The following is a 13,045-nucleotide window of genomic DNA, read 5'->3' on the forward strand; positions in this document are numbered from 1 at the left end:
TATGTCTTTCTCAATGGTAAGCACGAATCTTTTGTATGTCCCCAGCCCCCAATGTAAAGGTTTTCCAAACAATTAATCTCTTATCAGTCGGCACAAATTTCCCCAAACATAGAATATTTCATTTCATTCGATCTTTCAAGCAATGGCTTCTCCTTCAGCATCAGCTTCTGCATCAGCTTCTGCATCACCCATTCAAAAGAGCTTCAAGCATGATGTCTTTTTAAGCTTTGTTAAGGGCGGTTAGCTTGGGTAGGAAATAAACAATACATGTTTCAAGCGGTTTTAAGATATGGACCGCCCAAAATAGTTTAGTTTGTGAACAACCAGGCTTAGTAAAATAATAAATAAAGTAACTCATGATTAAGGATTATAAGGGATCTCATGATATTATTTATATTAACACACCTTTAACAACCAGAAATTCAACAAAATACAACTACAATAATTGTAATCACGCGTAATCAATAATAATTTTCAAGCTGATGCTCTTTATCTTTATTGTCATTGTCCTTTTTTTAATGTAATGCAGGACCTTTTGTCCCCAACCCACCATAAACTTTTTCCAAACAATTGTCTTCTTATTAAACGCTCTACTGGTCTGTTCATATAAATTTCTCCCCTTAATAAAGATTTCGTTTCGTTTGATCCTTCAAAGCTTACAGCTAATGGCATCCACTTCAGCATCAGTTGCTCAAAAGAGCTTCAAGTATGATGTCTTTTTGAGCTTCCGGGGTGAAGACACGCGCAAGAACTTTGTTGATCATCTTTATCATGCTCTTCACCAGAAAGGCATTATAACTTACAAAGATGATGAAAAAATCCAGAAAGGGGAAAGAATAAGTGAGCAACTCATCAGATCCATTAAAGACTCGAGATTTCACATCATTGTTTTCTCCAAGAACTATGCATCTTCATCATGGTGCTTGGATGAGCTTGTACAGATTATGGATTGTCAGAAGACGATGGAGCAGACTGCTTACCCCATATTCTTTGATGTGGAACCCACTGAAGTCCGTCACCAAAGTGGGGCATTTGGAAAAGCCTTTGCAGAACATGAAAAGGGTAGTAGGAGCTTTGTTCTACCTCTCGACTATCTTTGTTCCACTCTAGCATTTTGTTGCAGCGGATCATCTTCTTCATTGAATGGTGTCATAGTGGATCCGGTAACATCTTCTTCATTGAATGGTGTCATATTTATTATTCAATGAACGATTTATGTTTCAGTGCAGAAGACGTTTCTTATCCAAGTGCTTTGTACTTGTGTTAAATATTGTTAAGACTAAGAAAGCTTTGAACTTTATCAAACAGGAAAATGAAGATGATGTTGGAAGATGGAGAAATGCTCTCAAAGAAGCAGCCGGCTTGGCTGGGATGGAGTTGAAGACTACTTTTAATGGGTAATTCCTTCATCTTATATTCTTCTTTTCTTTCCTATGTAACATGTTCTTCATAGGGACATTCATGCAACCTGAATGAATCTTCTTTAATTCATAGGCATGAAGCTAAATTTATTCAACAAATTGTTCAAGAAATTTCCCTAAAGCTATATTTCACTAATTCGAGCATTGATGGGAAGTTAGTAGGCATGGAGACCCGGGTAAGGAGTGTAGTTTCATCTTTAGAAACTGGTTCCGAAGATGTTCATCTGATAGGGATCAAGGGAATAGGAGGTGGTGGAAAGTCCACTTTGGCGAGAGCTGTTTTTGATCTAACATCCGTTTGGTTTGAAGGTGTAAGCTTTGTTGAGAATGTCCGAGAAGTTTCAAAAGGCTCTTCGACTAGTTTGAGGAAATTGCAAAAACAAGTCCTTATAGATGTGTTAGCTGATCAAAACATTGATGTAACAAGTGTTTCTGATGGGAAAAATAAGATGAAAAGGATGATGCCTGGTAGAAAGGCTCTTGTTGTTCTAGATGATGTGGATGATATAGAGCAACTTGACGCGTTAGCTGGTGAGCTTACTTGGTTTAAGCCGGGGAGTAGAATTGTCATCACAACAAGAGATCAGCAGGTGCTCGTAGCACATGGAGTGAGCATTATTCATGATGTTAATCTGTTATCAGATGAGGAAGCACTCTGCCTCTTCAGCAGGTATGCATTTAAGAAAGATATTCCAAATCAAGGGTATGAAGAGCTATCAAGTAAAGTTGTACATTATGCTGCTGGTCTTCCCTTAACAATCAAAGTTTTGGGTTCACATCTTTGTGGTAGAAGTGATCATGTATGGAAAGATGCGATAGAAAGACTAAAAACTATCCCTGAAGATCAAACTTTGAAAAGATTGGAGATAAGCTATAATGGCCTAGAGTATGATCAGAAAGAAATCTTTCTAGATGTTGTATGCATGATGAAATATAAGAAGAAAGAAGATTCAATCAGAATACTTGACAGTTGTGGATATTATGCTGAAATTGGTTTAGGTGTTCTTGAGCAGAAATCTTTGATAACTATTTCTGATGATGGCAAGTTAGGCTTCCATGACCGTATAGAAGAAATGGGCTGGGATATAGTGCGTCGTTCGCATCCTAACGAGCCTAGCAGACATAGTCGATTATGGATTAGAAAGGAAATTGAAGACATATTGGTTAAGGAATTGGTAAGTTTTAAGTTTATATGAAATGTGGACAACTAGGAAATATTATTTTCTTTGACAAATTTTCACACCAGCATTTTTTTTTATTATGTACAGGGCACCAAAGCAACAAAAAGTATGTATTTGGGATATTCCTTTCTCCATTCAAATATTATTATGAAAGGTATTAGAAACATGGAAGAACTTAGACTACTTACAGTGTATTGCAACGCAAAAGAAGTTGATGAAGTTAGCAAATACTTACCAGATGCTTTACAATCTCTATGTTGGAGTTGCTACCCTTTTCGGTCTTTACCTGAAATGTTTCAAGCAAATAACCTTGTTAACCTTGAAATGAATGGGTGCAATATAATTGAACTCTGGGAAGGAGGAGAAAGAAAGGTAGAATAATGCATATAATGTTATATATTGTGATTACACTGATTCTCATCTGTTTTTCTTTTCTTATGATAGGTTTTTAATAAGCTTAAATTCCTTAACCTCAGTTATTCTTTGAAGTTAAGAACCTTTGACCTTAGCATGACCCCACATCTTGAGGAGTTAAATCTTGAAGGATGTGGGGACTTTGTAGAACTCCAATCGCCCGTTGAATGCCCGAATCTCAAAGTACTCAACCTCAGTAGTTCTAAGGTGAGTCACCTTAACATTGGGATGGTTCCACATCTTGAGAAATTATATCTTGACTATTGTTCTCATCTTAAAGAAATTCATGCTCCGGTGGGATGTCTTAAAAAGCTTGTTCACTTTAGCTTAAGAAAATGCTTAAATGTTTTATATTTTAAGGTTGACAAACAACATGAGTCAGCTTCTCTTATAGATACAGTGGAAATAAAGGTAGGTTGTGAAGATGTTACAAATGATTTTCTAGGGTTTGGGTTTATATGTATATATGATGAACCCTCATGGAGTGGAAATTTAGAGAAACTTTTTCGTTTTGGTTCAAGCGTTTGCGAAAACCAAGAGTATTTTCTAGCAACTATATGTGATTTACAACATTTAAGAGAGCTTAAACTTTACCAAAGCATTCCTCAGGACCTGTGGCGGTTAGAAAGTCTAGAGAAGCTAACTTTGAGTGAGCAACGGTTTCAACATCTTCCGGATAGTATTTTTATGTTGAAAAATCTGAAATCACTTCAACTTTGGCATATGTAGGTTGAAATGTTTAAAACGTCTAGAGCTCTCCAATTGTAAAAATATTAAGAAATTGCCAGAGGAACTTGGGAGTTTAGAATGTTTGAAAGAGTTATGGATAGAAGATACAGACATTAATCGTCTTCCACAGAGCATTTATCAGTTGAAAGGTCTGCGTATTTATGGGTCCATGTGGCAACTTGAATCCTATGGTTTTACATCCATTTTGGCTGATAAAAATCGTCTATGGTTTGCCACGTACTACTACGTAGAGCTGTAAATAAGCTTGTCAGCCACAACATGAGTATTTGTCTTAATCAGGTACATCAAAACAGAATAGTCACTTCTTTATTAATCATATACGAATTTATACTTGCAATCAATTCACAATTTAATCATGAATGCTTCAATTGAATCAAATTATACATACATATTCACGTATTTTTTAATTCATGCACACCACCTGCTCGACGAAATGCTTGTGTGAGAGTTTTTCATCTTTCAATCAAAATCGATGAAAAGACCTTGTTATGTTCTTTCATTTTATATGGTGATTGGAACATATTAGTTCCCGGATACCAAGCGAACTGCTACTGGGATTTCGACCCAGGCTCGGGTTTATCATGTCATTTATTCGGGTAAACCGAGAACATTAGTAAAGCATAATTAAAAGAAAATGAAGTAGACCGAAACCTGTCATTCCATGATGTGTGTGTTATTTCTTTCTTTCTGAATCAGTATTTAATCTCAATAAATACTATGTTATGTTTGCTAAGTAGCGTTTTGAAACACATATAAAACTTGTAAATTTATGGTTTGCAGGCCATCTTTGAGGGCCAACACGTATAAAACACGTATACTCATTGATGGAGCTCTATACTATTAGCTGCAATAATACTCGTTGATGGTGCTAAACTCTCTGTAAGTTTATTTATGAGAGGCTTTTGTATAATTGAATATTGAATATTGAATATTGGTTGTTGGTTATTTATTTATTTTATTTTTTTGCTTTAAGCTTCAATTTGTCTTGTGAAAAGTCATGATTAATCAAATTGCTGCTATTAAGTAACAATTCATCCACTTCCCAATTAAACTGAATTATCATATCCTTAAACTTTTTTATACAGCCCAATGACTAAAATACCCTTACTATGAAAGAGTTCAAAAGTGGACCTTCAATACAGAGTTTTCAGCCCAATACAAGTCAGAAAAAGATTGACTTATAACACTAATCACCAAAATAAACTTGTGATCTTTAATAACTTCCAGTAAGACAATGGCTTCAATAGTTTGTTTTTGTGATTATGTACCGGGTATACTAAGAATGATCTTAAGTTGTCAACAAAAAACTAGTTGCTGATATATTCTAACAATAAGGAACCACCAGCATGTGCAGTTCACCACAAGAAAGTCAACCATAGTCAAAAGGTCAATTTTGATCAAAAAACTCAGAATTGACAAAAAAATAAAATAATAAAATAAACAAAAAAAAACAGTTTTGACCACAAACTAGTCAAAATAAGGGCCTGTAATCTCTACATATATTTGCACATATGTTTTGAATATCTTATCACAATTAATCAATTCAAAATGTTTGTTTACACTGGTGCTTAAGATGGTTGTTACGATTTTTTTTTCATCTTCTAATCAGAATTAAAATTAAAATGTTTGTTACCATTTGCCTTTGATACATTTGGTTTTCTGGCTCCAGAGGCTGTGAAATTTTTGAGTAGGGTTCAGCGCGTCGTACACGGAACCTCTTCAGCTTCTAGGTCTCAAAGCTTCGTTTTTAGCAGGATTGGCTTTGCTGTTCAATAGGGGGTTGCGGCGCAGCTTGTTACCCGTTTGTCTGCCACTTTATTGTAATCGTTTTATAGTAAATTATATAAAACTTCGATTATTTAAATTGATATTACGGGTTATGAACAAAAAAAAAAAAAAAAAAAATTTAAAACCAAAACCAGATTAGTATCTATATGATCAGTAACCGGATACTAACCGAGCTGCTTACAAAGAACTGGTTAAAAAATTCTAGTTAATTTATGTTTATTAGATTTGCATGGTATTTTAGGTTGAATATATATTTATTAGATTTTTGGTTATATTTGTTTACTATGATAGTGAAAAATTAAAAGCTTTTAGGAAGGAGCTAAATTTATAAACAAATTATGAAGCAAAACCTGTAAGAACTTTTAACAATGAACTGGTTGATGGGTTTGGTGAGTAACCATTTTCTAAATCGGCCCGTTTTGTCCTGCACCCATTCTGACTGGCACCGGTTTTTAACTTGTTGGTTTGGTTAAATTCGTGTTTTTATTCCCAAAACTAAAACAGAGATGTCTGTCAATTGTTTAGTTCACTTAATTTGGGTCTGTTTTATCTGGCTACGAGCCACCTTTTAACTGCAGAATCGAATTTTGGGGACCAGTCAAGATTTTTGGTTTGTCAGCATCAACAAAATAACACAAAGTCAAAGTTTCCTTTGCTGTCATGCTACATAAAGAAGTTGAATTATGATATAATACATTTTACACTACAAGGAAACTTCTGCTTAGAGATCAATATATATTGGACTTCAAGAATACTTGTAATATATTTCCCTTTGGCTACCTTAAAAATTGAAAGAATAAAAAACATAAAAGAAAAAGTTTATTGAGGTTGTTCTTTTTGCGACCATAATAAAGTTGGTTGCTAATTATGAGACCATAAAGAATGAAGTCGAGAATCTTGTTACCTTTCTGAATGATGACCATCAAGACTCTATAAACAACCAACATGCTATAATCCCCTCCTAATTGATTACCCAAATCTGACGGTAACGTGTGATGCGTAACATCAAACCTCACATTTAAATTGGGCAAAACAAGTAGAAAACGTTAAATCTCCAATATTTTAAGCATACCAAATATGAAACAAAAAAAGATATTTCCATTACAAATTATTCATCCATTGTTTGAGATCTATATCACAACATGCACGTAGCGAAACAAAATTCCCAAAATATTAAAGGAAATGTGTCTGATATCAATTTACTAGTTTCTCAAACATAAGTAAATATGCTACATTAAATAGCAACTAAATTAATGGATATATGTTCATAAAAACATCAAAATTAAAAATTCACAAATATGTTTTTTTGCAAAACAAGCTTTAATTTTCAAACATGTAAAGAACGATTGAGGCAAATAAGATCCGTTAAAACAAAACTAAAAGATCTTACATTGACCTCTGAATGAGAATGCCATCTTTGTTAGCTGGCTCTGTACAGGAAGGGTGCAGAGAATAAATGTTTATACTTGAAAGGGATGTAGGTCCCTTGGACAGATCAAACAACACGAATACTAGTCTACTTGGATCAACCTCCCCACTAGATAGCGGAAATCACTAGTGAGGACCGAGATCTCGAATCTTGTTTGGTTATTATTGCCGTGAAAGTTAGAGACGAGAAGAGAGAAGGAGTTTTGAACTTGTGGATTAGATAAGCAAATGGCAAAAGGTTATTGTGTGCATGAGATACACACATTATATATAATGTGTGCTCATGCACTTTCTATTAGTTATTACGGCGCAATGGGCTCCAAAATACATGGCCTGGGCCAAACATAAAAATAAACACAAACCGACTAGCTAACATACATGGACATAACATTACAACCAAATACGAAAGATTAATCACAAAATGGGCCTAACAATGCAGTTTCATTTGTATATGTAGAAAGTCTGCGTAACCCTAATCCATAATTTGTTATAACCACGACGAAAGCCCACATTCATGAAAAGATAATCTATTGGTTAAGGCCCAAAACTTTCGGCCTGCAATTTATAAAAATAAATAAATAAATATGGGAATGATATTGTCTTTTGTTGCTCATATTTTTATAACAACTTATCCACCAATTTAATTGAACTATTACAACAATCTATTCACTTTCATGAAACCGAAAAAACTGAATTTTTGATTCATTTTCGGTTTTGCATGTTATAAAAAATAAAACCCAACTGCAAACTATATAGATTAATGTTAAGTAATTTGATAAGAATTTAACAAGTAGTGTTTTTCAAATATTTAAGCCCAAATATATAATTATCAATTAATCATTAATTGTCAAAAACATAAGGCCTAAACTCATTATTTTGGCCAATTTTTTTGGCCTAAAATTTTCCCCCAAATTGTAGCCCAAAAAAATAAAAACCCAACAGTTTCAAAAACCGACTTCTTGGTGGTAGGTTATGTTTTAGCCCATGACCGACCAGACCAAACCATACACACCCCACCCCTACCCTTACTGCATTTTGGATGTATAGATAATGAAGAATACTAGAATTAGGTGATTAGATGTAATAAAACAGGTTGCGTGATATTAAAATTTTGATGACAAAATTATTTGCATGCATAAAATGAATAGAAGTACATTCTAGTTATAAAATGAGATGATTATTTAGAATAAATCATCATCATCGTACTCAGTATATCCCACCAATAGCAGAGCTATGGTAGGGTCTGAGGAGGGTAAGATGTAAACAACCTTACCTCTACCCCATAGGGATAGAGAGGCTGCTTCCGGATAGACCCCCGGCTCGGTAGTAGTTTTGCATCAAGCCTTGGACATAAGGCACATAGCACTCAATCATCGGGACACCGGCTGATTAGTGCATGTACCCTTGTCTTTCGGCTATTAACGCCACCACATGATGCATGATAAACCTTCCGCCATTTTTAACGTTATTTTCACGAGATTAGTAAAATAACGTCAAAATAAGTGCAATTTCACTCTTGCCCACCCAAGGGTTCTCACATATATACATTATATGTGTGCACCCGAGGGTTCACACATATATACATTATTGAGAATAAATGCTAAGACAAATTTTTTTTAACATCACATGAAATCTGAGGTGTTCGGATAAAAGCTGAGGTTTCAAACATTAATTTTATCAATTTGAGAAATCTTAACAACATGTTTTTTAACACCGTATGGAATCTCTTGTTTTGGATGAATTAACGTTTGAACATGTTAAGAACAACTGACATAAATATACTCACCTGAAGCTGACGTAAATCCAGATGTAATCTCACAACCCCATCTGAAATTAATAAGTATTGTTAGGAACAATCTGTAACATGAGTTAATAATCTAAGAGGTAAAGTTCAGTAAACATTATTATAGGATGCATATACGTACCTGATTCATTGTGTAAAGCCCTATGAACAATCAACATGTTATTAGTAATTAACAATCAGCTCTTCAGTTCTCTGCACCATAAAAAATCAAACGATGGCAGATTAGGGTTACATGTGGTGGCAGGTGCGGGGTTATAAGTAACAGAGATGATGTTTTATGCGTTAATGAAAAGAGACTTAGGGTTACATCTATATATAGGCTCAGTTAGATGAAAAATGATTTTTTATTTATTTTGTTTTTTATTTTTTGTTTTTTACTCCATTCAAATTTCTTAGTTTTGATTTATAATGTAGTAGTCGTGTAATGTTATGTGTTTATGACAAAACATTAATGCATATAGATAGCTGATAGTCGTATGTATAATATTTTACTTTCACCAAATTCGTCTCAAATAAACATTCACGTACATAAAGAATTACTTCTATAGACGTAACAACCACACACTTCTCCACATGTCTTTTCTCAAATTGTATTACATGTGTAGATAGGGAGACACTTCACTCTAGAAACAATCACAAAAGAAGTACGTGAACAAGGGATTTTGTTAGATTATTCATAATTATTAATATTTCACTTCGTATCCGGTCAAGATTCGTTCTTTCATGTTTGGACTGACAGCGAATAATTTTTTCCATGTTTGGAAAGCTTTTTTGTTTAGATTTCCTAACACTTAATTAGAAGTCGCTTGTGAAAATACATGAGGATTAGGGTTTTCTTTATAATTGTATGTGGGGCAGTCCGGTTGTGAAATTAGTTTTCCAATTTTGGCCCCTTGATTTTCACTTTCTATCTATTACCCATTTCATTATCAGTTTTCATTTAAATAAGATTATATTACTAGGTTATATCCCGTATAACGGGGTTGTTTTCATTTTTCCTTTCTAATATTTATATATTTTTTTAAAATTTTAGTTTTATTTAATGTAAAAAAGTTAATAGGATACTTAGGGTTTGATGATGGAATGGTTTCACAAATAAATAAGATATTATAAGTCGTTTAAAAGTTATTTGGGTTTAGTGAGACCTATGACCCACTTATTTTTTTACTATAAAATTGTTTCATAATATATATATATATATATATATATATATATATATATATAATATCTTTTTTTAAATGGGTATTAATATATCTCTATTTTATAAGATTTTCATATGAAATATTTAGTTAGATTAATTTTTAATATAATGAGATGTTATAACTCGTTTCAGGGTTATTTATTTTGGTTTGGTGAGACACATACCCATAAATTAGGGTCAAATGCGTAAGAAACTTTCGTTTACAAATCAAACAATTTGATGGTTTGAGAGAATGTAGGAAGCAACTAGAGAGCTTTTAAAGGTTTCGTTTATATATATTTAAGATATATTTGATTTTGCAAAGTATTGCCGTTTCTTACTAGACCTATTCCATTTTCTTGTTTTCTTGCATATAAAAAATATCAACTTTTTTAAATGATCTCATAAATAACATTAGGTCAAGGGCTATATAGCAAGTGAATGATCGTCTAATGATAAATGCTCAAGATAATTGTATCATCTTCTTACTAGCATGCATTGTTCACTAAAATTAATTCATCAAAAATTTTGGTCGTTAAAAAAACAGACAAATTTTATTTTGGATTACAATATGAATACAAACAAGCAACATCATCTTCCAGTAAAATAACAAAACAATAAACCGATTATCGGCTGTATGATTAATGTCATTAGTTAATTATCTAATAGGTTTATTTAACTAATAAATTTTAATTTTTGGTTGAGAGGATAACGTTTAAGGATAAGAGCATTCAGCTGGATTGTTAACCAAATGCTATTGTTAAGCAACAATTCATCCACTTCCCAAACCAACTGAATACTCATATACTTAAACTTTGTCTTCTCAAAACCAAAAGTTTTATCATAGAGTCTAGTGACCAAAATACCCTTACTATGAAAAAGTTCAAAGGTAACTAATATATTCTGACAAATATCAGCATTTGATCCTTATAATAACTTCTACTAACACATGTGAAGTTGATCACTCGAAAGTCAACCATAGTCAAAGGTCAATTTTGACCACAAAAGGTCAACGTAGACAAAAAGGTCAATTTTGACAAAAATAGCCCAGTATGACCATGAACCAATAGTTTCGTGCAGTCCCAAGTTCCAAGATTACCCATGGCAGCCCATTTTATTACCAAAATGAGTAAGCTGGCCAACTAAAGACTCAAAAGTAAAAGTTAAAAAGGCAGACTCAAAAGATTTACACATGGTTAAGTAAGCTGGCTAATGGGTAGTTACTTGAGATAGGAGTGCTAAAAAATTTGAATTATGCCGTACTTAAAGGTACTTCATGTTGGGAAAAATCTTGATCGGCCAGGGGTAAAATAGTAATTCATGGTTGAATTGAACGTGTGAATGATTCTATACGTGGGCTGAAGGATTCTTTGGACACATGGTGTATCTGCAAGTTTTCTGTAATTTTTTTGAATAGGTTCGCCGGACTTGTTTATCAAGTCCAAGTCTTTAGGTGGTTGTTGAAGTTTGGTAACTAGAATCAAAAACACAAAACGAATTTAGATCATAAGCTCGATCCTTGTAACTTTCGTTAGCTCGAAAAATTACAATGCATAATGATATAACCCACAAGCTCGGGTATATATACTAATTTAGATTTCAAAACCCAACTAAACTAGAATACATATACCATAATCATATTCAAATACTAATTGGTAAAAACAAATCTAAATAATAATTAATAAATAACTTGTAGCTCAAATCATGTGCTCGACTTGGTCTCCAAGGATCTGATCCACCATAGGCTCGATGGACCGGACCAAACCAAATTATGGCTAACAATCACCCCTCTAATTTCGGTTTGGCTTTCAAGAGATCATCCACTCCAAGTAGCTTTTGCATCTCCGCAAACTTTATACGAGCTAGAGCCTTCGTCAACGTGTCAGCTCGTTGTTCGCTTCCGGGAATATGTTCCACTCTAACATCCCCGTTCTTGATACAGTCTCGTATGAAGTGATACTTTGTTTTTATATGTTTACTTCGACCATGCCACACCGGGTTCTTCATAAGTGCAATGGAAGATGTATTATCAACATATAATACTACGGTTTCCATCGGCCATCCCGTTACTTCACTAAGTAATTCTTGGAGCCAAACGACTTGACCCGCAGCCGCGGTTGCTGTCATAAACTCCGCTTCGCACGAAGATAAAGCTATCGTTGGCTGTTTTTTAGTACACCAAGTAACCGGGGAATCATCAAAGTAAAAGACATACCCGGTAGTACTTTTTCCATCGTCATCATCAACTCCATGGCTACTATCGGAATACCCGTAAAGGTGACGACTTCCACCCCTCGAATACTTTAAACCGTAAGACACGGTTCTTTTAACATACCGAAGAATATGTTTAATCGCATCCATGTGAGATTCCTTTGGCTCTTGCATATACCGACTCGCTATTCCAACAGAAAAACTCAAATCCGGTCTCGTATGTAACAAATACCTTAAACACCCGATTATTCTTTGGTAGACGGTAGCATCAACGGGTTTCCCCTTCTCGTCTTTTGAAAGCCTTGTGCTCAGTTCAAGTGGACACTTGGTAGGATTACAAATCTCCATATTTGTTTCTTTTAAGATCTTCTTGGCATAGGTTTCTTGCTTGATCTCGATCCCGGTTTCGGATTGTGAGACTTATTTTCCGAGATAGAATGACAATAAACCCAAATTACTCATCTCGAATTGTTCCTCCATTTGTTTCTTGAATTTAAGAATTTCATCCTTACTTGAACCTGTGACAAGTAAATCGTCAACATACACACATATTATTAATATGTCATTCTCTATATATTTTGATACACCGCCGTTTCTCGTTGACATTGGTAAAAACCAAACGATTGCAACACTTTTTCGAGTTTCACATTCCAAGCCCACGGTGCTTGCTTTAACCCGTAAAGGGCCTTCTTTAATAAATAAACTTTATTTTCACTTCCTTTCTTCTCGAAACCTTCCGGTTGACTAACATACACGGTCTCGTCAAGCTCACCATGTAAGAACGCCGACTTCACATCCAAGTGATGTACTTCCCACCCCTCTCGGGCGGCTAAGGTGAGTAATAATCTAACCGTTTCAATTCGAGCAA

General features: G+C 34.2%; 1 protein-coding gene across 1 annotated transcript in view; it reads left to right on the top strand.

Moving 5' to 3' along the window:
• Nucleotides 1-627: 627 nt before the first annotated feature.
• Nucleotides 628-13,045, top strand: part of LOC143598743 (TMV resistance protein N-like) — a 183,616-nt gene continuing 171,198 nt past the window's right edge. Inside the window, exons 1-3 of the mRNA XM_077076888.1 lie at nucleotides 628-1,163; nucleotides 1,309-1,397; nucleotides 1,495-2,596. Coding sequence (XP_076933003.1) covers nucleotides 666-1,163; nucleotides 1,309-1,397; nucleotides 1,495-2,596 — 1,689 coding nt within the window. The 5' untranslated portion in view covers nucleotides 628-665. The remainder of the gene's footprint in view (nucleotides 1,164-1,308; nucleotides 1,398-1,494; nucleotides 2,597-13,045) is intronic.

This window comes from Bidens hawaiensis, unplaced genomic scaffold, assembly GCF_021521415.1.
Source record: "Bidens hawaiensis isolate Kalapana, Puna unplaced genomic scaffold, B.hawaiensis_p1.1 tig00001904_1, whole genome shotgun sequence".
Classification (NCBI taxonomy): Eukaryota; Viridiplantae; Streptophyta; class Magnoliopsida; order Asterales; family Asteraceae; genus Bidens; species Bidens hawaiensis.